The 26,937-nt window shown below is 47.7% G+C and overlaps 2 protein-coding genes across 4 annotated transcripts in view; one reads left to right on the forward strand and one right to left on the reverse strand.

Annotated features, from left to right (window-relative positions):
• Positions 1–24,152, forward strand: part of ZCWPW1 (zinc finger CW-type and PWWP domain containing 1) — a 56,587-nt gene extending 32,435 nt beyond the window's left edge. Inside the window, exon 18 of the mRNA XM_017886036.1 lies at positions 24,068–24,152. Within this exon, the coding sequence (XP_017741525.1) occupies positions 24,068–24,081 (14 nt within the window). The 3' untranslated portion in view covers positions 24,082–24,152. The remainder of the gene's footprint in view (positions 1–24,067) is intronic.
• Positions 1–26,555, reverse strand: PILRA (paired immunoglobin like type 2 receptor alpha). 3 transcript variants are annotated; one of them, XM_017886038.1, is made up of 8 exons: positions 26,356–26,555; positions 24,657–24,787; positions 23,956–24,345; positions 10,318–10,536; positions 2,184–2,217; positions 757–806; positions 485–516; positions 1–314 (listed from the first exon to the last, which is right to left on the reverse strand). In XM_017886038.1, the coding sequence occupies exons 1-8, from the start codon at positions 26,451–26,453 to the stop codon at positions 192–194; spliced, it is 1,077 nt and encodes a 358-aa protein (XP_017741527.1). In that variant the 5' UTR covers positions 26,454–26,555; the 3' UTR covers positions 1–191. The 3 variants fall into 3 exon arrangements, with proteins under 3 accessions (XP_017741527.1, XP_017741529.1, XP_017741528.1); XM_017886040.1 differs by lacking the exon at positions 10,318–10,536; XM_017886039.1 differs by lacking the exon at positions 26,356–26,555 and having other exon boundaries at positions 24,589–24,787.
• Between the last annotated feature and the right edge of the window lie 382 nt (positions 26,556–26,937).

Here is a 26,937-nt window from a genome sequence, read left to right on the forward strand (position 1 = left end):
TCTTTTTAAATTTGTTACTTTATTGTTAATATACATTTTAAACTAGCAATGGCATCTCACTCCATTATCAAAGCTGGCGCTGAACTCCTGGGCTCACTCTGTTCTGCCTCAGGCTTCAGAGTAGGTGGGATTACAGGCCTGCGCCACTGTGCCTGGCCTCACCGTTCGGTCTTGAGAGGGCTGTCCATTGGTTAGGCCTTTAAGACAGAGTACAGAGTTTCGTTCTGGGGGCTCTTGAGGGGATGGTGGCTGGGAGGTACTCTGGGTGAGGTGGAGCTGGAGAGGTCAAGGGAGGCATAGACGATGCCGTCGTCCTGGGCGAGAACCCAGAGAGAAAGAGTTAGACAGTGGAGATGGAGCTGTCCCCATCTTAGCGACAAGCCTACAATCTGACTCTCCTGCCCACACCACACTCCCCCTCTCCCTTCCACCCCACTTTCTCCAGGCTTCTCTAATTCCTTCAGGCCCTGGTCTGACTGCTTACCTTGGGATTTAGCTTGGGATCTGTATTTTGTCCTAGGAATAAAAAGCAAGGTGTGCCAAGGTCAGGTGGTGTGACAACCAGGGGAAAGAGATGGGCAGGGGGCTCTAGGAGTGAGGTTATCTGCTAGGTCAGGACCAGGGTCACGTGGGGGCAAGGGGCAAGGAATGGAAAGAAGAAAACACTGAGAGGGGCACAGACCCAGGTAGCGGGTGTTTGGGGAAACAGGAAGGGGCAGGGGTAGAAAATGGGGAAGGATGGTGGTAAGGACTCACCTTCATTCCTGATATTCTCATATGGCTCCTCTGTGTTTTGGAAGGGTTCCCTGTATGGGAACAAGAGGATAGGAAATATGTTAGAGGCTGGGTATTTAAGACATGGGCTGGGTGGTGGCACCTGTAATCCCAGCACTTTGGGAGACGGAGGCAGGTGGCCATTGCTTGAGCCTAGGAGTACAATACCAGCCCGGGCAACATAGCGAGACCCTGTGTTTATAATAAATACAAAAACTAGCCGATGTAGTAGTGTGCACCTTTGGTCCAGGCTACTCAGGAGGCTGAGGTGGGAGGATCGCTTAAGCCCAGGAGCTCAAGGCTGTGAGCTATGATTGCGCCACTGCACTCCAGCCTGGGTGACAGAGCGATACCCTCTCTCAAAAATAAAAAAAAAAAAATGAAAAAAGAATTATGACATGTGTTAGGGGCTGGTTCTCTTTGGGGAGTGCTCTGCAACCTGTCCACCCTGCTCAGGATGGGTGTGATGGTTTTAGACTCAGAGGAGGCTGCTTGGAAGAGGAATTAGGGGCAATTTGTGTGTGGTCCAGCAGAGGTCCCTCGGTGCTCAGTGAGTTGGGTTCTTCTAGGGAAGCTGCTTGTATGAGAGGAACACAGAGAAGAAAAATAGGAAAGGTCAATCCTTGTTTTCTCTCTGCTGGCGCTGCCTTGGCTAAAACTGGGAGAAGCAAACCAATTGTGTGACTTTCAGGTCTTCTGATCAGGAGCTCAGGCTGGGTGAATGGATGGAGAAGGAACCTGGTGAGGGACAGGAGAAGGGCAGCCGACAAAAGCCAGCGCAGGAGAAAGGGCAGGGGTGATGCTTTCTTCCAGCAGGAGACCTACGGCCATGGAAAGGAGGGTCTAGAGGAAAGGAAAGAGAGGCAGGAGGGTGGAGAGGAAGAGCCCAGAAAAAGGAAAAGTGAGGCCCTAGCCTGGAGAGGGGAGCAAGGCAGAGGCTGGTGAGTCCCTCCTGAGCACACACAGGTGGGGAGAGGAGCTGGAGGCAGAGGAAGCCTGGGTCCCCAACCGCACATTCAGCAGGGGAACAGGACAGATTGAACGAGAGCAGACGATATGGAAAAGCTGGAAGATCCAGGCTGAGAGGAAGCAGGTGAAGAGCAAGAGAAGCTTAGTAACACCAGGAAAGGCAGGCAGAGGGCACAGATGGGCACTCCAGAAAAGAGACTCTAAGTGTTCATGCTGGAACCCGGAGTCCACTAGTCTAGTATTTAGGGGACAGAAACCCCGAGGTCAAGAGCTTGGCCCCTAGAGGACAAAGGAGGACAAGGATGGGTTAGTTGGGGATGCAACGACGGCTGTGGCAGGCTGGGTTTGTGGGGTTCTTAGCAGCACACTCCCTGTTTCCCAAACCAGGCCACTGCCTGCACATGCACCTCCCCACCCCCCTGGGGAGGCCCAGCACTCACCTGGCTGGGGTTGTGGCTTTAGTCCGCTGCTGACCTGTAGGAGGACCGACAGTGAGTCAGGATGGCATCCGGGTGATGGCAGTCTCCATCCCACCTTCTGTGCTGCGCCCTAGGCTGAGGCCCTCCTTAGAGGGACCAGCTGCTCCACCCAAACCCATCAGGAAGGGCCTGGGACTCAGCCAGCACCCTGAGGTCCCCACCTGTCCTCCCTGTTGTCCTCCACGTCACCTCCTGAGACCCCCTCACCCTGACCCCCTCCCTCGGTTTCTTTCTCTGTTGAGCTCTCTGCTCAGTCCCAACCTGGCTCCCTCCACCACTGAGCCCTCGCCCAGCCACTTCTCCCCTCCCCTCCCCTTCCCTTGACATTGGCACCCTACCCCCACTCCCTCCAGGTCCTCAGGGAGACCACACCTGTGCTTTCCTTCTAGGTGACGTCTAGGTCTGCCCTCCAGGCTTGGGAGCTTCATGCTTGGGACTCATGTTTGTGGCTGTTGAAGTTCTGTTGCCACCACTAGGCCTCCCCTGGCTGGTCCCACCCTGAATCCTCTGCTGCCTCTCCCACTGTACCCTGCCCATCCTGTCCCCCTGGCATCCTTGCAGTGTTTCCCAAGCACTGGGCTCCTGGTTCACAGACATCCCCTCTACCATCCAACCTCTTCCCAGAAGGGCTTCACATCCACAGAGACACCCTCTCAACCCAGGCCTCGAGGTACCCCTCAACTCCAGGGACCTCCCCTTCCACTTCTACAGGACTTTTTTTTTTTATGTTGAGACTGGGAACTCTGAAATACTAATTGCTAGTATCATTTCCATTCTGCAACTTTCTCTCCTTCCAGTACTCTTCTGTCCCTCTGTTTTTCCCCTCTCTCTGAAACTTGAACAGGTTATATTTTATTTTACTTATGGTAAAAAAAAATGCTAGAATTCACTTTTAACCACGTGTACAGTTCAGTAGTGTTAAGTGTATTCACACTGTTATGAAACATCTCCAGAACCTTTTTATCTTGCAAAACTGAGACTATTTTAAAGAATCCCCACTCCCTCCTCCCTGCAGCTTCTGGCAACCACCATTCTACTTTCTGTTCCTATTAATTTCATATCTCTAGGTACCACCAAAAAACAGAATCATACAATATTTGTCATTTTGTAACTGCCTTATTTCACCTAGCATAATGTCTTCCAGGTTTGTTTATACTGTAATATGTGTCAGAATTTCTTTCTTTCTTTCTCTTTTTTCTTTTTTTTTTTTTTTTTTTTGAGACAGAGTTTTGCTCTTGTCACCCAGGCTGGAGTTCTGTGGTGTGATCTAGGCTCACTGTAACCTCTACCTCTTGGGTTCAAGCGATTCTCCTGCCTGAGGCTCCCATGTAGCTGAGATTACAGATGCCCACCACCAGGCCTAGCTAAGTTTGTATTTTTAGTAGAGACAGGGTTTCACTATGTTGGTCATGCTGGTCTCGAACTCCCGGCCTCAGGTAATCCACCCACCTCGGCCTCCCAAAGTGCTGGGATTACAGGTGTAAGCCACTGCACCTGGCCCAGAATTTCTTTTAAAGACTGAATAGTATTCCATTATATGTATAAACCACATTTTGTTCATCCATTCTTTTGTCGATGGACATCTGGGTTGCTTCCACCTCTTGGCCATTGAAAATAGTGTTGCTGTCAACATGGGTGTATAAATATTTCTTCAAGACCTTTCTTTTCAGTTCTTTTGGGCATGTACCCAAAAGTGGGATTGCTGGATCATATGGTAGCTTGCTTGCTTTATTTATTTATTTATTTATTTATTTATTTATTTATTTATTTTGAGATGAAGTCTCGCTCTGTCACCCAGGCTGGAGTGCAGTGGCACAATCTCAGCTCACTGCAACCTCTGCCTCCTGGGTTCAAACGATTCTCCTGCCTCAGCCTCCCAAGTAGCTGGGACTACAGGTGCCTGCCATCACACCCAGCTAATTTTGTATTTTTAGTAGAGATGGTGTTTCACCATGTTGGCCAGGCTGGTCTCGAACTCCCGGCCTCAGGTGATCTGCCTGCCTCAGCTTCCTAAGGTGCTGGAATTTGAGGAGTGAACCACCACTCCTGGCCTTTATTTTAAATTTTGAGGAAAATTAAATCTTTTTTTAATATGATTTATTCTATATCATTTGCACTATTTTATACCCCCATCAACAGTGCACAAGGACCCCAATTTCTTCACATTCTTCCCAACGCTTGTCATTTACACACTTATTTATTTTTAATAGTAGCTATCCTTCTGGGTATAAGGAGATAGCTCTCTGTGGTTTTGATTTGCATTTCTCTGATGAATAGTTGGCCATTTTCATCTGCTTGTTGGCGATTTGTGTACTGTCTTAGTCTATTTTGTGAAGCTAATATATATAAGAATATCTGAGCCTGTATAATTTATAAAAAACAAATTTATTTCTTCTGTTGGACAAGAGTTTGCTGAAAAGTAAAACAAAGCAAAACAAAAATTATTTCTCACAGTTCTGGAGGCTGGGAAGTCCAAGATCAAGGTGCCAGCAACTTGCTTTTTTCTGTGTCTTCCAGAGGGGAGGATTACTGTGCCCTCACATGGCAGAAGATCACAAGACAGTGAACCCACTCCTGAAATCCCTTTTTATAATGTCATTAATCTGTTCGTCTGGCAGAGCCATCATGATCTAAGCACCTTCCAAAACACACTACCTCGCAGTTGTCACACTGGGGACTAAGTTGCCAATACATGATTTGAGGAGACACATTCAGACCATAGCATATATCATCTCCGGAGAAATGTCTGTTAAAATCCACTGCCCACTTTTAAATTGGGTTGATTTTTTTGTTGTTGAATTTTAGGAGTTTTTATATATTTTGGATATTCACTCCTTATTAGATATATAATTTGCAAATATTTTCCCTATTCTGTAGGTTGCCTTTGGATTCTTTTGATTGTGTCCTTTAATGAAAAAACATGTTTAAGTTTAATGTGGTCCTATTTGTCTATTTTTTCTTTTGTGGCTTGTGCTTTTGGTATCACAGGCAAGAAATTATTGCCAAACTCAATGTCATGAGGCTTTTTCCCTATGGTTTGAGGTCTTACTTTTAGGTCTTTAATCCATCTGGAGTTAAATTTTGTGTATGGTATAAGATAAGGATCCAACTTCATTCTTTGGTGTGTATATTCAGTTTTCCAATGCCATTTGTTGAAGAGATTGTCCTTTGCCCATTAAGTGCTCTTGGTACCCTTGTCAAGTCTTTTGACCATATGCGCAAGGATTTATTTCTAGACTCTGTATTCTATTCCATTGGTATATTGATCTATCTTCTTTTTTTTTTTTTTTTTTCGATTCAGTTCCTTCTTTTTTTTGAGATGGAGTCTCACTCTGTCACCCAGGCTGGAGTGTCAATAGCACAATCTCAGCTCACTACAACCTCCGCCTCCCAGGTTCAAGTGATTCTTGTGCCCGGCTCATGGTGTGTAATTCTTTTGCCGTGCTGTTGAATATGGTTTGTTATTATTTTGTTGAAGATTTTTACATCAATATTCATCAGGGTTATGGCTCTGTAGTTTTTTTTTTTTTTTTTTTCTTCTTGTAGTATCTTTGTCTGGCTTTGGTATCATGGTAATGCTGACCTCACAGAATAAGCTTGGAAGCGTTCCAGCTGCCTTTTGTCATTATCCCACTGTACCTGTTCTTAGACTTCATTGAACTCTTATCACCTTGATAATCTACTTTTCTACAGATTATTCAGACTCCCTGCTGACCCCTCTGCTCTCCATTCCTGCCTTCTCACTAGCTCCTTGACCTGTGATCTCCTGTCTCTCTGCCACACTTAGCTGGCAAATCTTTAATCCTGGGGGTGTCTTATGGCGGAAATGCTATTTGATTACCCAATATCTATTCAATTATTCTTAGTTACAGAAAATTGATTTTATTTGGAGTGGGAGGATTCCACCTACAGATAGCTGTGGGATATATGACCAAATTCTAGCCAATAAGATAAACTGGGGTGGGGGGAATCGGCTGTGTGGAGAGGGCTGGGGGCTCTCACATGTGAAGTTGTTAGGTCTTTCAGGAAGACTCTTTAAAAGAAAACAGATAGTTAAGGCATAGTGTTTTTTTTTTCCCCCCTTTCTTCCTTTCTCCTATTTTTTGCCAGGAACCCAGAAATAGTGGCTAGAATCCTTGCAGCCATCTTGGGCTACGAGGCAACCTTCGGGACAGAAGCCAGCATCAGGGCTGGTAAATCAGAAAGGTAGGAACCTGAGTATCTAAGAACAGTGATGTGCTGTCTGCTTCCAGATCTGTTTACAAGAGGAAAAAATAACCCAGCTCTGTCTTGTGTAAGCCACTGTTACTTCTGGTCCCTGGTGGTAGCAACTGACAACAATTCCTGACCAACAAAAATCACTACGGTTTCAAAATCTGAATGGTTGACTACTGCTGGGGGAAAATGCGCCATGCACAACGCTGCTATCATAGATTTACAGTTTCTCATCTGAGCTGAATCCTCAAACTCCACTTCCCGTTTCCTCAGTGATTATGTCAAACTTTCTCTTCAATTCCCTGACCCTCTTACTCATTCTCAGGAGAAAACGCTGTGGTTTTGTTCTGCAGAATTAAAAAAAAAAATTAAGTGGTTGATTTTAATTTTTTTTTTTTTTTTTTGAGACAGAGTCTCGCTCTGTTGCCCAGACTGGAGTGCAGTGGTGTGATCTCAGCTCACTGCAGCCTCGACTTCCTGGATTCAAGTGCTTCTCATGCCTCAGCCTCCCAAGTAGCTGGGATTACAGGGGCGCATCACCATGCCCAGCTAATTTTTGTATTTTTAGTAGAGAAAGGGTTTCACCCTGTTGACCAAGCTGGTCTTGAACTCTTGACCTCAAGTGATTCGCCTGCCTCAGCCTCCCAAAGTGGTGGGATTACAGGTGTGAGCCACCGTGCCTGGCCAGATTTTAATATTTGAAACCATGGCTTTGGGGCTTGGTCATACTGAGGAAGACTGTCTCTACTCCTTGAGTATGCAATAATCTCACATTTTCTTCTGGTACTAGGGTAATTTTTTTTCTCATTTAAATCTTTGATCCCTGTGGAATTTATTTTGGTACAAATTATGAGTTAAGGAGATAATGTTGTTTTTTCTGAGATGGCTACTGAATAGTTCCAGCACCATTCATTGAATTACTCATCTTTCCCCATTGATTAGAAACCTTTTTTTTTTTTTTTTTTGAGACGGAGTCTCGCTCTGTCACCCGGCCTGGAGTGCAGTGGCCGGATCTCAGCTCACTGCAAGCTCCGCCTCCCGGGTTTACGCCATTCTCCTGCCTCAGCCTCCCGAGTAGCTGGGACTACAGGCGCCAGCCACCTCGCCTGGCTAGCTTTTGTATTTTTTAGTAGAGACGGGGTTTCACCGTGTTAGCCAGGATGGTCTCGAACTCCTGACCTCGTGATTCGCCCGTCTCGGCCTCCCAAAGTGCTGGGATTACAGGCTTGAGCCACCGCGCCCGGCCGATTAGAAACCTTTTAACCAACTAAATTCCCACATGTATTTGGGTCTCTTTTCATTCTGTTATACTTACATTTTCCTCTTTTCTTTCATTACTTTATCTGTGTATGAATATGCCAATATCGTACCATTTTGTCTTTTGTTTTAAATGTATTCATACGATGGTGCTCCCATGAGAGCCAGCGTTCCCTGGTTTAATGCCTACTGTTTAGTCATTCTAAGTGCTTATGCTCCTGTGGCACACCCTCTGCTAGATCTATTCTAAACACAGTACATTTAATCATCAGGACAACCCCACGTAGGTACCATTTTCACTCCCTTTGCCATGAGGAAATTGAGGTGCACAGCCTTTGTACCAGCAAGCCTGTTTCCCTGGTGAGGGTGTGAGGCCAGGATCTGACTGCAAGCAGCCTCGACCCCGTGCTCCTCCCCTCTGTGCTTTCATAGCTGATAGAGCAAATCTCCTTGCACTCTATTACCCAGACTGGAGTGCAGTGGTATGATCTCAGTTCATTGCAACTTCTGCCTCCTGAGCTCAAGCAATTCTCCCACTTCAGCCTCTCCAGTAGTTGGAACTACAGGTGCGTACCACCACACCTGGCTAAGTGTTGTATTTTTAGTAGAGACAGGGTTTCACCACATTGGCCAGGTTGGTCTCATGCTCCTGGGCTCAAGTGATCCACCCAGCTTGGCCTCCCAAAGTGCTGGGATTACAGGCATGAGCGGGAGCCATCACTCCCAGCCCATTGCAAACGTTCTTGATGGTAACTTCAGAGCAGCTTTGGAGGATGTTGGGGTGGAACTCATTAATGCCTCAGGCCTTGTCCTCTCTTTTGAACTGTAAATGTGTACTCTGAGTTTCCAATGGACAACTCTGCTGAGATGCCACACGTGGATCCCTAGTGTAATGGATCCCAAATTAAACGAGGCATTGTTCCCCTCCAAGCGTGATCTCTTCCTCTCTTCATCATTGTACTTGGTGATTTCATTACAGCCTCATCCACTCAAATGGAAACAGGGGCTTATTCCTGCTCCCTTGCCCCTACACCAATATAACAATCAACTTATTTAATTTATTGAGATAAGGTTTTGCTCTGTCACCCAGGCTGGAGTACAGTGGCACAGTCACGGCTCACTGCAGCCTCGACCTCCCAGACTCAAGCAGTCTTCTCCCTTCAGCCTCTGGAGTAGCTGGGACCACAGGCGCACGCCACCACAGCCAGCTAATTTTTGTATTTTCTGTAGATACGGGATTTTGCCAAGTTGCCCAGGCTGGTCTTGAACTCCTTGGCTCAAGAGATTATCCTGCCTCGGCCTCCCTAAGTATTGATATTATAGGCATGAGCCATCCTGACCAGCCAACCAAATGTCTTTATAAAAAAAATTTTTTTTATTATTTTTATATTTATTTGGAGATAGTTTGCTCTGTCTCCCAGGCTGGAGTGCAGTGGTGAAATCATAGCTCATTGTAACCTTAAACTCCTGGGCTCAAGCAGTCTTCACATCTCAGCCTCCCAGTAGCTGGTACTACAAGCACAGGCTACCATGCCCAGCTAATTTTCTATATATATATATTTTTTTGTAGAGACAGGGTCTCCCTGTGTTGCCCAGGTTGGTATCAAACTCCTGGGCTCAAGAAATTATCTTGCCTCAGCTTCCCAAAATGCTGGGATTACAGGCGTGAGCCACTGCACTGCACCTCACCTCTTTGGTTTTATTACTTAATCTTTTCCAGGATCTGGCCCTTTCCCTCTCTCCACCTCACCCCTGCACTGCACTGACCCAGCCTGGCCCACCTCTGGCCATTCCTTCACAGACTGAGGTCTCTCACGGGAGCTGAGGTCACCGTTTACTGCTTCACGCTGCCTCTGGGATTGGAGGCTCTTGGGTGTGATTTCCAAGATCCCCTCCTCTCCCGCCTCCTCCACCAGCACTGAGATTCCTACAGCTCCTGGAATGGTTTCCTCCACCCGCACGGAAAGTGAGTGACCTCTACACCACCCTCACCACTTGCCAGGCTAATTCTTTTTCTTCTTTGAGACTTTTGCATATATCACCTCCTCTGGGAAGTCCTCTCTCTCTGATTACCTCTCCTTCCTCCCACCCTTATTAAGTGCTGCCATAGTTCTTTCTCAATGAAGCAATTAGTCCTTAAGGCAACTGACAACCCCACACCCCTAGTTCACTGAGAGCAGTCTATGGTTTATGCTTTATCTACTTTGCTTCTCCAGTTTCAAGCCAGGCCGTGGCAGGTGGGCAGTCGGCCAGTGCCTGCTGAGCTCAGCCTACTTCCATTCCCTTCTGCTCTCTCTGTCCTTTTGCCAGGGGAGACCTTCCCCTCCCCAGGAACCTTCAGGGGAGGTAGATGCGTGATGACTGAGAGAGAACTGGGTGGGGATCAGCTGTATGAAAAGGGCTGTGGGCTCTCATATGTGACCCTGCCCCGCCCCACTGCAGGAGCCTCACAAATGCAGACAACCCAGCACAGGCCATGAAGTCGGCCTCGGTGGGTTTGAGGGAGGCGGGCTTGAGGGGAGCAGGCAGGGTCTGCATATTTCAGAAGCCCCATAGCTGCAGGTAGGCTCTGAGAAACCCCCAGATGGGAGGCTTGGGGAGAGGATAGGTCCTGGGCACTTACCTTTCCTTCTCCTCCACCTGAGAAGGCAGATCAGTCCCAAAATCATGATTCCGAGCACAGCAACAGCCACTGTCACCCCCACGGCAGTTTTCAGACTTAGGTGCCAAGAGTCTGAGTGTGGTTTGCCCTGTGTGACCCTGAGGCTGGCTGTGGTGGTTGCGCTACTGGGCCTCCGGGTGGTAGTCATGCTGCTGGGCCTCTGGGTGGTGGTCGTGACAGCTGGGGAGAGATGAGCAATGAACAGACCCTCCCCTGGGGGTGCAGGGTGTCTGGGTGAAAGGCATGGTGTGCTGATTTCTAGGTTGGGGGACATTAGTGGTGAGGGAGCTCCTCTCTGAAGCCCACACAGGGAGCGGGGAACAGGGTGACATGCTAACAGCTTTCAATGCAGACGACTCAGTTCATTTATATTATTTTTCCCTTCCTTTTCCTTTCCTTTCCTTCCTTCCTCCCTTCCTCCCTCCCTCCCTCTTTCCTTCCTTCTTTCCTTCCTTCCTTCCTTCCTTCCTTTTATTTCTTCCTTCCTTTCATTTTATTTCTTCCTCCTCAAATTCAACTTAACAGGCAACTCAGTTAAAACCTGATTCTACACCAGTTATCAGTAGGCTGACCTCAGAACCTCATCTCCTCACTCACAAATAGGGATAACTAAATCACAGGATCAAAAAGAGTCTATTGTTGCAAATGCAGGTAACATAAAATATGTCATTTTAACCATTTCTACATGCACCGTTCAGTGGCATCAAGCACATTCACAGTGCTGTGCAACCATCACACCATCCAACTCCAGAACCTTTGCATCTTCCTCAATGGAAATATTTTATGTGTTAAACATCAACTTCTCATTCCTGTGTCCCGAAGTCCCTGGCAACCACCCTTCTACCCCTCTACTTTCTGTCTCTATGAATTTGACTACTCTAAGTACCTCGTATTAGCTGAATCATACAATGTGTCTTTTTACAGGATTTTTTTTTTTTTTTTTTTTTTTTTTTTTTGAGACGGAGGCTCGCTCTGTCACCCAGGCTGGAGTGCAGTGGTGCAGCCTCGGCTCACTGCAACCTCCACCTCTCAGGTTCAAGTGATTCTCCTGCCTCAGCCTCCCGAGTAGTTAGGATCACAGGCACATGCCACCACACCCAGCTAATTTTTGTATTTTTTTTCTTTTTTTAGTAGAAACAGGGTTTCACCATGTTGGCCAGGCTGGTCTCCAACTTCTGACTTCAGGTGATCTGCCTGCTTCAGCTTCCTAAAGTGCTGGGATTACAGGCATGAGCCACTGTGCCAAGCCAGAATTGTCTTAATAAGCGAGAACACATCTGTAAAAAACCTACTGTATATTGAAAATATGTTTTTAAGGTCACATTAATATATATTGACCTTCACATCCTACAAACAAGTTACACCTTCTTTATAGATGTTTCATGCACCCTTAAAAAATTGACATAGTACTCAGCCACAGGACAAAAAAATCAGGCTCCTTAATGTCTTCAAGTTAGGATGAACTAAAATCTTTGTCCACTCTTAAGAGAAATTACTAAAAGTGTAAATGCTATGTCTCTATTGGGAATTTAAAAATGTTTTAATTACTTAAAGGAGACATATATAATAACATACTGTTTAGAAAATAAAAACTAGAATAATACATATTTTAAAAAAGAACCCTGGTGTATGACTAAAGCAACACTCTAAGCTAAACTCAGTATGAAATGCTTTTATTACTTAAAATGGGAATAAATTTTTAATACAAACATAATATTCAGTTTCCAAAGAAAAAACCCCAGAGAGGAGACAACTGTAAGGAAACTCAGAGTAAGAAAGTAATGAAAAGTTACATAGGAATAAATTTATTAGGGAATAGATAGCCACAAGCAAAATAAATGCAGAAACTGGTTATTTAAAGGAGCAACAACAAGGTAGACAAGACTAGCAAACCTAATGACAACAAAAGCCAGTTGCAATCATGAGTGAGTATATGCTTAATTATAGATTGTTAAATGTTAAAATACCTGTGAAATGGGTGTCTTTTGGGTTTTTTTGAGACAGGGTCTTGCTCTGTTGCCCAGGCTGGAGTGCACAATCCTACCTCACTGCAGCCTCCACCTCCTGGGCTCAAGTGATCCTCCCGCCTCAACCTCCTGATTAGCTGGGACTACAAGCATGAGCCTCTGAGCCAGGCCTGGGTGATATTTTTAAAAATTGATTTAAGAACTAGTATACCTTGGGGCCAGGCACAGTGGCTCATGCCTGTAATCCCAGCACTTTTGAGAAGCCGAGGTGGGCAGATCACCTGAGGTCAGGAGTTTGAGACCAGCCCTGGCCAACGTGGTGAAACTCCATCTCTACTAAAATTACAAAAATTAGCTGGGTGTGGTGGTGGGCGCCTGTAATCCCAGCTACTTGGGAGGCTGAGGCAGGATAATCACTTGAACCTGGGAGGCGGAGGTTGCAGTGAGCCAAGATCACGCTACTGTACTCCAGCCTGGGTGACAGCAAGATTCTGTCTCACAACAAATAAACAAAAAAAGTAGTATACCTTACCTATTTATGCCTAGTGTTCCATTATTGGAACGGTAAGCTTGTGTGAGTTATTTATATGCTACTGCTCACGGTCATCACCAAGGTCTGATCTTTCACACAAAAAATTTGCAGCCTCTGGCATAAATGGGTTAATGATCAGTAGACAAAGAAGAAATGAGAATGCTATGAAAGAACTACCTTTCATAAGGTCTCCATGCTCAGGAAGTTTTATAAATAAGTTCTTGTAAAAATTTAAGGAACATAGAATTCCCACATAGAAGTTTCCAGAACATATGGAAAACTATGCAATTTGAATCCATTTCATAAAAAGATACCATAATCCTAATGCTAATATTCATTCAAAAGTTTTTTGTTTTGTTTTCAAAGCTGGGCACTGTGGCTCATGCCTATAATCTCAGCACTTTGGGAGGTTAAGGTGGGCAGATCACTTGAGCCCAGGAGTTTGAGACCAGCCTGGGCAGCGTAGTGAGACCCCCTGCTCCCCTGGTCTCTATGATAAATACAAAAATTAGCTGGGTGTGGTGGCCCATGCTTATAGTCCCAGCTACTCAGGAGCCTGAGGAGGGAGGACCGCTTGAGCCCAGGAGGTTGAGGCTGCAGTGATCTATGAGTGTGCCACTGCACTCCAGTCTGGGCAACAGACTGAGACCTTGTCTCAAAAACAAAATTTTTTTTCTGTTTTTTTTCTTTTTCTTTCTGACGTAGTGTCATTCTGTCAACAACAGAAAAAAGTGCAGTGGTGCAACCTCGGCTCACTGCAACCTCCAATTCCCGGCTTCAAGGGATTCTTGTGTCTCAGCCTCCCAAGTACTTGGGATTGCAGGTGCATGCCACCACACCCGGCTAATTTTTGTATTTTTACTAGAGACGAGGGTTCACCATGTTGGCCAGGCTGGTCTCGAACTCCTGACCTCAAGTGATCTGCCCGCCCCAGCCTCCCAAAGTGCTGAGATTACAGGCGTGAACCACCACGCCCAACAAAAAACAAATTTTTAAAAAATGCAGACTAATACAAGAGACCATTCAAAAAACTGATCTGAGTAGAGGAAAATGCCTGTTATTGGCCAGGTTTAGGGAGAGAGAAACTGTCATGCACAATGGGAGTATAAACGGGCAGAACCTTTGGGAATGCAATTTGGGACGATCTATCAAAAGGTAAAAGACCTATGTGTGCCCTTTGTTGCAGTTGTCTCAGTGCTGGGAATTTCTCCCATGCAAATGCTTGCCCAAGTATTCAAAGGCATGTGTTGAAGGGTGTTCTTTACATTATAGTTTGTGATGTGGCAACAATTTAACTGTCTTCAAATAGAACAGTGATTAAATAAATTATGATACATCACTACCATGGGATGCATGCGGCCATTTAAAAAGGCATTGCTGATTCAGAGCACAATGACTAGGAGTTAGCCCTGCTCTGCAAGGAGCAGTGAAAAAATTTTTTTAAATGGCCAGGTGCAGTGGCTCATGCCTGTAATCCCAGCACTTTGGGAGGCCAAGGCATGTGGATCATCTGAGGTCAGGAGTTAGACCAGCCTGGCCAACTTGGTGAAACCCCATCTCCACTAAAAATACAAAAATTAGGTGGGCATGGTGGCATGTGCCTGTAATCCTGGCTACTGGGGAGGCTGAAACAGGAGAATCACTTGAACCCGGGAGGCAGAGATTGCAGTGAGCTGAGATCATGCCACCTCATCCAGCTTGGGTGACAAGAGTGAAACTCCGTCTCAAAAAAGAAAAAAAAATTAAAAAGGCATAGGCCAGGTGTGGTGGCACACAGCTATAATCCCAGCTGCTTGGGAGGTTGAGGTGGAAGAATCACTTGAACCTCGGAGGCAGAGGTTACAGTGAGCCGAGATCATGCCATTGCACTCCAGCCTGGGCAACAAGAGCAAAACTCCATCTCAAAAAAAAAAAAAAAAAAAAAAAAAAAAAAAAAAAAAAAAAAAAAAAAAAGACATAGATGTATATATACTGGAATGAAAGAGATTCAAGTTACTTTAAGTAAAAATAGCAAGTTCTAGAGCAGCATAGTATGTAGTTTGATTCTATTTATGTTTTATGTCGGTATCTGTAAGAGAGAACACTTCCACACAAAGTGGTAGGGACTGGAGAGATAAGGTGAATGTTACCTTTTATTTAACTTCCTTCTGTATTTTTTAAATTACGTGTAAGTATTACCAGTACTTTTATTAGTTTTTAAATTTAACACTTTTTTTTTCCAAGTTGTATCAGCACATAATTCAGACCCAACAAATTTCACATAACTTAGAAAAAAACAGCAGCCTCCTGCACCTGCCTCCTACTCCCTTCCAACTCCCCAGAGGCAACTATTTTCAGCAACTTTAGCTATTTATTTTGGTGTTAACCTCCTATTTCTAAACAGCATGCAAATATTGCCATTGCTTGATTTGCTTGCTTTAAGTGGTATCTACTCACTTCTTAGTACTGACATGGAGAATTTAGATCTTACACCCCCATTTTCTTTATCTGACTCAGCTTTTCAGCATTTGATACTCCTCACTCCCCCTTTTATGAAGTGAGTTATTCATTTGGCTTCTGGGACACCATCTCCCTTGGTTCTCCTGCCTCACTCTTAGCTCCTTCTGAGTCATCTCTGTTGATTTCTTTTCATCTGCCCAAACCTAATGTCAGGGCCCAGTCCTGAAACTTCCTCTCTAGCCACACTCACTTCCCAGATGATCTCATTCACCGCGTGACATTAAATATCAGTGGTATCCTGATTGGTCTTCCTCTGTCGCCCAGGCTGGAGTGCAATAGTGCAACCATGGCTCACTGCAGCCTCCAACTCCTGGGCTCAAGCGATCTTCCCATCTCAGCCTCCTGAGTAGCTGGGATTACAGGTGCACACCACCATGCCCAGATAATTAAAAAAATTTTTTTTTTTCTGTGGATAGCCTGAGCAATATGGTGAAACCCCATCTCTACTAAAAATGCAAAACAGTTAGCTGGGTGTGGTGGTGCCCTCCTGCAGTCCTAGCTACTCAGGAGGCTGAAGCAGAAGAATCACTGGAACCTGGAGGCAGGGGTTGCAGTGAGCCAAGATCATGCCACTGCACTCCAGCCTGGGTGACAGAGTGAGACTCTGTCTCAAAAAAAAAAAAAAAAAAAATTTTTTTTTTTTTGGTAGAGACAGGGTTCCATTATGTCGCCCAGGCTGGGTTCCAAGTTGATATATCCAGCCAACTTTCCCCCTGCACTCTAGACTCAGATCTTACTACCTGTTCACACCTCCATTTGTATGTCTAGTAACGACTCAAACGTAAGGTGTCCAAAACAAAGTTCTTGATTTCCTCCCAAACCCATTCCCCATTTCTCTACCTCAGTAAATGGCAATTCTGTCCTTCAGGATGCTCAGGGCAAGGACCTTAGAGTCTTCCTTGCTTCCCTCCCTCTCATACCCTACATCCAATCCATCTGCAAATCCTGTCTGCCCTGTCTTCAAAATAGAACCAGTATCAGCCACCTCTCACCTCATGCACTGCCATCTCGCTAAGCCAAGCTGCATCATCTCTCCCCGGTCTCCCTGCTTCTGACTTCGCTCACCTATAGTTTTTTCCTCCATAGCACAGCCAGAGGGATGCTTTTAAGCTATGAGTTGGGGCTGGGCATGGAGGCTCACGCCTGTAATCCTAGCACTTTGGGAGGCCGAGACAGGCGGATCGCCTGAAGTCAACAGTTCGAGACCAGCCTGGCCAACATGGTGAAACCCTGTCTCTACTAAAAACAGAAAAATTAGCCGGGTGTGGTAGCGGGCACCTGTAATCCCAGCTACTCGGGAGGCTGATGCAGGAGAATCCCTTGAACCCGGGAGGTAGAGGTTCAGTGACCCAAGACCGTGCCACTGCACTCCAGCCTGGGCGACAGAGCAAGACTCCATCTAAAATAATAATAATAATTAAAAAAAAAAAAAAGTGTGAGTCAGATCTCAGCACTCCTGCAGGAAATGCTCCTTTGCTCCCATGGCACTCAGAGCGAAAGTGAGTTGTTTCCTTGGCTTTCAAAGCCACACAGGATCTTCCCCGCCTCCTGCAACCTCTGCCTCTTCCCTTTGGCTTCAGCCACACTTGTCCTGTGTGACTGGAACATTCTTCTCCCAGCCTCTCTATTATGTTCTACCAATCAATCTGTGTCTAGGCTGGATCTTCCTGGGGCTTCTCCAGGTCTGCTCCCCAGTTCTTCCATCCCTGCATTGTGCCTTTGGAGCTGGCCTTGGTGGACCCCATCTGTGGGCTCTCATGCCCTGTAACTTCTGACTCCAGAGGCCACAGCTCCTCTCAACACATTCCAGTCTTCTCTGGGCTCCCTCCCCTTGCTCTTCAGGCTTGCTGCTGGTCCCAGGGCACTTCCCCATCCCTGATTGGTTTCCCAAACTGTGCCTCACTCTAAGGTCTCCCCAGTTACCCTACACCAGGCTCTGCTTCATCTCACAGCAGCCTTCCGTGTTCAGTGTGAATACAGGACCACCCTTAGCAATCTCTGTCCCACTCACTCCACTTCAGTTCTCTTCTTTTCTCTTTTCACCATCACCTGACACATAAAAAGAATTGATCCATTTATATATTTATTCCCACACTCAAAAGTAAATTTCATCCTTGGGTGCATTTTTCGTTGTTTTGGTGGTGGTGGTGGCTTTTGTTTTTTTTTTTTTCTTTTTTGGAGTCAGGATCTCACTCTGTCCCCCAGGCTGGAGTGCAGTAGTGGGACCACAGCTACTGCAGCCTTGACCTCCCAGCCCCAAGTGATCCTCCTGCCTCAACCTCCTGAGTAGCTGAAACTACAGGCATGTGCCACCATACCCAGCTAGGTTTTTTTTTTTTTTTGAGATGGAGTCTCACTCTGTCACTCAGGCTGGAGTGCAGTGGTGGATCTCAGCTCACCACAACCGTCGCCTACCAGGTTCAAATGATTCTTATGCCTCAGCCTCCCGAGTAGCTGGGATTACAGGTACACACGACCACACCCAGCTAATTTTTTTTGTATTTTTAGTAGAGACAGGGAGGGTTTCGCCATGTTGGCCAGGCTGGTCTCAACTTCTGACTTCAAGTGATCCGCCTGCCTCGGCCTCCCGAAGTGCTGGGATTACAGGTGTGAGCTACCACGATAGGCCGCACCCAGCTAATTTTTAAATTGTATTTTTTTAATAGAGACAGAGTCTTGCTATGTTGCCAGATTCTTGCTATGTTTTCCAGGCTGGTCTTGAACTCCTGGCCTCAAGTAATCCTCTTGTCTTGGACTCCCTAAGTGCTGGGATTACAGGCGTGAGCCACCGCGCCCAGCCCTTTAATAAAATTTTCTGTTTTTGCTATTGTATCTTAAATTTCCAAGAGCTTTCTTTGTGGTTTCTTTGTGCTTTGCAGGTTCCTTTGTAAAGCACCCCCTCTTACCACATGCACAGGGTCTCTTAACTTTCTGAATAGAAGGAGATGCTGAGTATTTTAAAATTTTATACTCCCTGAACTGTTTTGGTTTCTTCCAGGTTCCTCTTTCTGTTTTTCATGTTTGTTTTGTTCTTCGTGTTTCATGGAAGAAGTTTGTTTCACTTAATCATACAGGGACTCTAGCCTCAGGCTTCCCAGACACAGCTGAGGCCAAGGTATAGTCCCCGGTGCTGGGGGACTCAGTATGAGGACCAGACCCCAATCACCTTGCCAGTTATCCCTGGGGTGCTGCCCCAGAGGCCCTCTGGTTCATCTATTCTGGAAAGCGAACCTCTTGTCTTTGGGCTAGGGTGGGAGAATGGGGAATGGAGGTTTCCCTGCTTCTGAAGTAGATTTTCAATGTCCTCTAGTTTTTAGACCCATCTTCACTCCTACTTTCAGGGGTACTCAGGGCCAACATTACTGAACCTTTACAGAGTTTTGTGGTATAAATTGCCATTCATCTGGGTTTCCCAACACTGGCTTAGGGTTTAGCCCTAAACCAATTCCATTAGTCTGTTTCCAGCTTCTCAAAATTTGCTTTTGTACATCCAGTTCATATATTTCTTGTTCTTAAAGATTTCTTTCTTAAAAAATTCCCTTTGCTATTATTATGTTAGTAGATTCTGGGAAGGGGTGATGGTAAACATGCATATAACTCACCGTCTTGGCCAGATTTTATGCTTTTTTTTTTTTTTTTTTTTTTTTTTTTTTTTTTTTTGAGACAGAGTCTCCCTCTGTTGCCCAGGCTGGAGTACAGTGGTGCAATTTCGGTTCACTGCAACCTCCGTCTCCCAGTTCAAGTGATTCTTCTGCCTCAGCCTCCTGAGTAGCTGGGACTACAGGTGCTCGCCACCACGCCCAGCTAATATTTTTGTACTTTCAGCAGAGACGGGGTTTCACCGTGTTAGCCAGGATGGTCTTGATCTCCTGACCTTGTGATCTGCCTGCCTCGGCCTCCCAAAGTGCTGGGTTTACAGGTGTGAGCCACCATACCCGGCCACCTATGCATTACTTTTACAATGACAATTATTAAGGATTCAAAAAGTAATCTTGCATATTAATAACAAAAGGAAATATAGAGGGTAAAAAAATCTTTTTTTTTTTTTTCCTGAGACAGGATCTGGCTCTGTCACCCAGGCTGGAGTGCAGTGGCGTGATCTCGGCTCACTACAGACAGTTAAACAATCTTATAAGACATTGATATGCTCTTTGGCAGAACATTACCAAAGTTTACTGAGGGATATAAAATAGGACCTTGTTCCTGGGTGGGAAGATTGTGTATGAGCCTGATTTCGGTTTCTGTCAATTGCGTTATAGGTTTAATGCGACTGTGACTTAAAAGAGTGTTGTGTTTTTTGTTTTTGTTTTTTTTCCCCTAAACTGGATAAACTTATTCTAACAGTGGGGAAGGAACAGGCAGGCAACAACAGAAAAATATTTTTTGTTTTGCTTTGTTTTTTAAGACAGGGTCTTGCTCTGTAGCTCAGGCTGGAGTGCAGTTGTGAAATCACAGCTCATTGCAGGCCCAACCTCCTGGCCTCAAGCAATGCTCCTGTCTCAGCCTCCTGAGTAGCTGGGACCATAGGTTTGCACTACCACAACTGGCTAATTTTTTTTTTTTTTTTTTTTGGTAGAGATGGGGTCTCACTGTGTTTCCCATGTTAAGTCTCAAACTCTTGGGCTCAAATAATCTTTGTGCCTCAGCCTCCTAAAGTGCTGGGATTGCAGGTATGAAGCCACTGCACCCAGCCTAAAAAAGTTTTTGAGGAAGGAGTAATATGTTTGAGATGGAAATCGTCTTAGGCATTGAAACGTGATAAAGTTACAATCACTAAACCTGTGTGCTGATGTAAGAAAAGACAGATCAGTGAAACAGAATTGACTGACCAGAAACGGATGCTCTTCTACAAAAATAATTTTAAAACCAGGCCTAATGTATCAATAGAGAAGCAGATAAAAATGCAGTAAATGGGGTTGGGACAACTGATTAATTACTTCATATAAAGATCAATTGAGTTGTTTATGCCATATACCAAAATAAATTCTCACTACATACAATTTCTTTTTAATTAAGAATTTAAATATAAATATTTTCTTTTCTTTTTTTTTTTTTTTTTTTTTTTTTGAGACAGAGTCTTGCTCTGTTGCTCAGGCTGGAGTGCAGTGGTGGGATCTTGGCTCACTGAAACCTCCTCCGGCTCCCAGGTTCAAGCAATTCTCCTGTCTCAGCCTCCTGAGTAGCTGGGACTGCAGGCATGCACCACCACACCCGACTAATTTTTGTATTTTTAGTAGAAACAGGGTTTCACCATGTTGGCCAGGCTAGTTTCGAACTCCTGACCTCAGGTGATCCACCACCTCGGCCTCCCAAAGTGCTGGGATTACAGGCATGAGCCATAGTGTCTGGCCAATATTTTCAACTTTTAGTGGAAATTGGGATTTTTGTGCTTAGAAATAAAACAGAAAAGTGACAAAGAACACAATTAGGTTTGGTTACAAAAGTAAAACTATGTAAAAAACATTAATAAGCCAACAACAAACTTAGTTCATATCTGCTACAAATATTCCTTTAGTTTGTTGTATCGTAGCATGGTGGTACTTCAGTTGGATTTTTTTGCCAGACACAGTGGCTCATGCCTATATCCCAGCACTTTAGGAGGCCAAGGTAGGTGGATCACTTGAGCTCAGGAGTTTGAGACCAGCCTGGGTAACATAGCAAAATCCCATAACTACAAAAAAAGTACAAAAATTAGCCAGGTGTGGTGGTGCATGCCTGTAGTCCCAGCTATTTGGGAGGCTGAGGCAAGAGAATCACTTGAGCCTGGGAGATCAACACTGCAGTAAGCCATGATCACACTCCCTGGGTGACAGAGCGAGACCCTGTCTAAAAAAAAAAGGCAGGGCAAGGTGACTCACGCCTGTAATCCCAGCACTTTGGGAAGCCAAGGTGGGCAGATCATCCGAGGTCAGGAGTTCGAGAGCAGCCTGGCTAACACAGTGAAACCCTGTCTCTACAAAAATAAAAAAACTAGCCTGGTATGATGGCGAGTGCCTGTAATTCTAGCTACTCGGAGGCTGAGGTGGGAGAATCGCTTGAACCTGGGAGGTGGAGGTTGGAGTGAGCCAAGATCGTGCCATTGCACTCCAGCCTGGGTGACAGAGCGAGACTTTGTCTCAAAAAAAAAAACAAAAAAAAAAAAACTTTTTTATCTTATTATTTTCCTGTATTTTGTTTTTTATAATAAGCATGAATATTCAACTAATTGAATTAATTAAAAATACAATTTATGGCTGGGCGCCGTGGCTCAGGCCTGTAATCCCAGCACTTTGGGAGGCCAAGATGGGCAGATCACGAGGTCAGGAGATCGAGACCATCCTGGCTAACACGGTGAAACCCCGTCTCTACTAAACATACAAAAATTAGCCAGGCATGGTGGCACATGCCTGTAATCCTAGCTACTCAGGAGGCTGAGGCAGGAGAATCACTTGAACCTGGGAGGCGGAGGTTGAGGTGAGCTGAGATCGAGCCACTGCACACCAGCCTGGGTGACAAAGTGAGACTCTGTCACAAACAAACAAACACAATGACAGGGATGGTGAGCTGCAGAGCTTTCTCGCCTAACCTCTAGCTACAGGGCCTCGCCTATTGAGTTGACCATAGTGTTCGCCTTGACCTACTTTTGAACCTAGCGATGGGATGTGTTGCACTAATAGATCTTCTGTTTTATTCAGAAAGGGCATCAGGGAAATTTGAGCCTAGGTTTATCTGTCTCCAGATCAGTGGGGAAAGGGGAGTTTCTCCCAGGCCCAGGCAGGAAGGGGGTGCATTGTCTGTAGAAAATGTTTTAGGAAACTAATCTTTGGCCAGGTGGGTTTATTTTTTCTAATCACTTGCACTGGCAACCCTAAACAATGCCACGGATAAATTACTCTTCCCTGCAGGGATAGACACTCTCGCTGCCTGTGCCCTGGTAAACCACCACACCATCTTAACCACTGTGTTGGTTTTGGAGCAGATGGAGAGCGGCTCCATAATCCAAATGAAGCAAGACAGCCTTGAACTTTGATTTCCTGCATATTTCCTTAAATGGCCTTTTCTGAGAGATTTGGGTTTTTCTCAGGCCTTCTCTTCCTCTTTCCTTAATTCCTGCTTGCTTTTCTCACTTCTCTGCATAGGTCAGAGTTGTAGTTTTCTTCACTAATAAATTGTTTTGTTTTGTTTTGTTTTGAGACGGAGTTTCACTCTGTCGCCCAGGCTGGAGTGCAGTGGCTGGATCTCAGCTTACTGCAAGCTCCGCCTCCTGGGTTTACGCCATTTTCCTGCCTCAGCCTCCTGAGTAGCTGGGACTACAGGCACCTGCCACCTCACCTGGCTATTTTTTTGTATTTTTTAGTAGAGACGGGGTTTCACCGTGTTAGCCAGGATGGTCTCGATCTCCTGACCTCGTGATCTGCCCATCTTGGCCTCCCAAAGTGCTGGGATTACAGGCCTGAGCCACGGCGCCCAGCCATAAATTGTATTTTTAATGTTTAGTAGAGACGTGTTTAGTAGAGACGGGGTTTTGCCATGTTGGCCAGGCTAGTCTCGAACTCCTGACCTCAAGTGATCCACCCACCTTGGCTTCCCAAAGTGCTGGGATTACAGGCGTCAGCCACCATGCCCCGCCCTCACCATCCCTTCCAAATCCCATCTGCACCACTAGTGTGACATTGGGCAGCTATATAGGCTCTGTTAGCCTCAGTTTCCCTATCTGTAAACTGAAGAGAATAGCAGTTCCTCTTGCCATTGAGGAGTCTTGGTGAGGGTTCACTAGGGCAATGCACATGAAGCAATTTGCCAGGGCCATGCCATGATGCCTCAGTGAATGAGGGCTGCTGCTCTTGCTTCTGCAGACATGTCCCTTAGTGTTGGGAAGGACAGAGTAGCAAGACCAGAGTGGAGGACAGAGAGGGTACGGCTGGAAGAACCCAGGGGCTTGTCAGGGAGAGGGGGGGCTGCAGGGGCTGGGGAGAAAGTGAGGAGGGTAAAGGATGGATATAGGAGAAGAGGGATATGACAGGTGAGGGAAGAGGTGAGAAGTTTGGGGAGGAGCTGAAGGACACTTCTGGGAAGCAGAGGGGGAGAAGGAAGTGGGCAGATGGGAACCCAGGTTGACCCAGGGACTGCAGAGCTCCCAGGGCCAGTCACTGGGCACCTGCTGGGGGTTCCTGGATGAGCTCCTGACTGTGAGAGATGCAAGATATGGGGCCCACCCTGAGGCACTAACGGGGACTCCAGGCAGAGACAGATGACAGAGCGGGTGAGCCACACCCTGGAGAGATCAAATCTGCCGGGAGGTCATGGGGAGAGGCCAGGCTGGAGCCCCAGTTTGGAGAAAGAATGAAGGGTAATTAGAGGGTCTGGCAGATGCTGAGGCCTGAGGAGTGGGGGCGGGGCTGGATCTGGAGGGGACAGTGAGGGGAAAGCAGATCAGATGTGGAGACAAGGGGAAGAGAAAAGGGGAGAGGTGGCAAAGGCCTGAGGAAGTGTTAGTGGTCAAAGAGAGAACTTAGGGGTCGTCAGAAGAAGTGGGGTCTGAGGTGCCAGGGACGACGTCACCAGTGATAATAAAAGCCTCACTGCAGTGGGCAAGGTAGGTGCTGGGGCAGCTGGACTCACCCCGGTTGATGGTGAGTTTGGTCCCCTCGATGGACTGCCACTGCTGCCTCCCTGATCTCCGTGTGTCCAGCTGGACTCGGCAGAAATACACAGACTGGTCCTCCTTCCGCAGGTTCGAGATCCTGAGGAGCCCGTGGTCCTGACCCTCTGTCCAGTTCAGAAAGAGCCGGTTCGAGTAATCCTCGTGAATGAAAGCTGGCCTTGTTCTGTAGAAGAACTGCCCGTGGTAGTGGCCCCGTCTCCAGGATATTTTCATGTTGGGAGCTGTGGCTAACTCCCAGGGGTGATAGAAGGAGAAGGGAATTTCTACGGAGCCACCCATAGGGGCTGAGAGGTGTTTTGGTTGAGTGACCCCAAAAGGGCCGCTTGGACCGGATCCCGCGGAGACACCTATAGGTGGGAGGGAGAGAGTGTGGGAGAGACCTTGAAGCCTCCGCAAGACACAAAGAGGGTGACCCTAGACCCTCCCGCACCTTCATCCACAGGCAGTCGTGTGACAGGTGGCTGGACTGACTTCTGGCCTGGGTCTCCCACTCTTCAGGCATGGGAGAGAGAGGATGGGGCACCTGCCCCTGTGGGACCCACCCTTGTTTCCTGGTAGTGGGAGCCTGGGCCCTCCTCAAGATGTCCCACCTTTGTCTCGGGTTGGCCTCTCCTGTGGTTTGGGCAGAGCCCACATCTGGGCAGTCCTGGGCACTCACCAGGCTGCAGAAATGCTGGTGGCAACAGCAGGGGCAGCAGCAGGGGCCAGCCCATGGCCTTGCTCTCCTCCAGGGGATGGGGAGACCAGCAGAGCCGTCCAGGCAGGAGAGGGGCCCTGTGGAGGGGCCACCTGGGGTTGAGGTGAGTGGGGGGAGCCGGGCTCAGGCTCCGCAGAGGGCTGTGGGGCCGGGAGCCTTCCCCAAACCCGTGTACCTCCAGGGTGACCAGCACTTCCTTTATCCATCTGGCTTCTTTTCCCTTATTGCAAAAGGGCCTCCCTTGTGGTCAGTGTCAAGTCAGCCCTGCCCAAGGGCCCCAGTGCCCACCTCCTGCTGAGGGGCCGGGCCTGACCTTGGTTGGCTGGGCCCCTCCCACCTGGATCCCCGCAGCCCCACCTCACTCAGCCTCACTTCACTCAGCCTCACTTCTCATCCTTCTCTCTGCCCAGGGCCACCACAGGCTCTTTCAGGGAGAGGAAAGGCAGGCCTGAATCTCTGCCCTTCTGTGTCCCAGATTCAGTCCTCAGGGAGGACTAGGAGGAGGAAGCTGGTGGAGGTCACAGGCACTCAGACCCCAGCCCAAGCACCAGAGTCCCCAGTTTGTCCTCTGTCCCTCTCCCTCCCCGGCAGGGACTCCCATGCAGTCCCCAGGCACCACCAGGGCCCAGCTGGCCTCTTCCCATCCCCGGCCCGCTCCCTTGGTGCAGGGACCACGACCTTGCTCAAGGGGTGAGGGGGCTGATGGTCCCCTACACAGACTGGTTCTTCTGGAGGCCACCCCTTCGCGCCCTAGACGTGAGACTGGATCTGCAGGCTCCCCTCTGACCTCCCCATCCTATGCAGGCGGGGACAGGGCTCCAAGAAGCACTGCCCCAGGCCACGTGACTTGCAGTGGCAGTTCCAGGACTGGAGCTCCCTCTACCCAGACTTCTGGGCCTGGCTGAAGGGCAGAATCTCTGGGCCTCAACTTCTGAGTGCAGGACAGGAGGCTGTCCCTTCATACAGCACCTCAGGTCATTCCCTCCACACACCTGAGCCCTTGGCTGATCCAGAAGCTTCCTTGGACACAGAAGGAAGTGAAGGCTCAGAGCAACAGTGGGCACCCCGCACACAGTCCTGGGCCCATCTCTAACGGGTTTCTGCTGGCCTTTGCCTGGGGTGGTCGCTGGAGCGGGAAGCTTTGGTGGCCTACAGGGCTCCCTCCGTAGGAGACTCTGCCAACCCTCTCCAGGGTGAGGTGGCCCCTCCAGCTGAGGGGCCGTGGGGGCAGGAAGACAGGATTTCATCAGAGGAAATGGCATCAGCCTTCTTGAGACAGAAGCAGGCAGGGACGGGCCTCCCTTCTCAGTCTCTTCCCTGGCCCCAGTAGGCTCCTCTGTGCTTCCCAGGGCCAGCCAGGCCGCCCTGCCCTCCCTCCCTTCACAGGCCTGAGGAAACATGTTCCCCCACGCTCAGGAAACCCCTCCGTCTGAGCCAGGCCCTCAACACCTCATTCTCCCCATTCAACCCACAGGAAAACGGAGGCACGGGGGCTTTGGGCTGAACTGGTCCCAGCTGGAAAGATGGGCTGAAGAGAGGACAAGGGACCCCCTGGCTGTCTGGGCAGGGCCTCGAGAGGGTGGTCCGTCCTGCCTGAGGACCTGGCTGAAGGGTCACCTGCTTACCAGGCCGTCCAAGGTGGGGGCCACATAGAACTTACAGCCAACAGCCTCTGGGTAGCTCTGGAGGGCACATGCTTCCCAGGGTCTTCTGCCCCAGCGCTGCCACGTGCGATCTCCTTAGATGCAAGGTACACATTGATGTCACTTTCAGGCCCTGGAACCAGCTGAACCCCCATGGCAGATTCCTTTTGTGTCAGGATTTCTGCTCTGGGATGATGTGAGGTCTCCTGGGTTTGTTCATCCTCCCTCCTCCAACAGCAGTGACAGGACCTGGGACTGAGCCTGGGGGCTGTGGCTCTCTCTCAGACAGGGCTCTGGGAGGGGGAGGAGGGCCTGGAGGAGGGCGTGATTCCAATGTGGGCGGAGCCTAAATGCAGCCCCTTAGCGCAGGTGCTCATGGGAGAGGCGTGGGAAGTTGTCTGTGGGGAGCAGGGGCAGGGAGGGGGCGAGTACACTGCACCGCATGATGAGAACCACTGCTTGGATGTCCCCACATTCCCCCAACAAGTATCCTCCTGTCCTCACTGGCCACATCCATCCCTGCCCCAGCCCCTTGCCCCTCCTTGGCAGCCACCCTGTTCCTGCTTTCCTCTGATCCCAATAGATGTGGAGTTCACAAG

The sequence above is a fragment of the Rhinopithecus bieti genome, unplaced genomic scaffold (genome assembly GCF_001698545.2).
Source record: "Rhinopithecus bieti isolate Rb0 unplaced genomic scaffold, ASM169854v2 scaffold_14454, whole genome shotgun sequence".
Lineage (NCBI taxonomy): Eukaryota > Metazoa > Chordata > Mammalia > Primates > Cercopithecidae > Rhinopithecus > Rhinopithecus bieti.

Excerpts from the sequence above, each read along its gene's own strand:
- PILRA (XM_017886038.1), bottom strand. The coding sequence starts at position 26,453 with ATGTGTACCTTGCATCTAAGGAGATCGCACGTGGCAGCGCTGGGGCAG. Across the intron at positions 807-2,183 it reads AAAGCCACAACCCCAGCCAG|GGAACCCTTCCAAAACACAG; the intron begins GTGAGTGCTGGG and ends GTTCCCATACAG. Across the intron at positions 315-484 it reads ATCCCAAGCTAAATCCCAAG|GACGACGGCATCGTCTATGC; the intron begins GTAAGCAGTCAG and ends GTTCTCGCCCAG.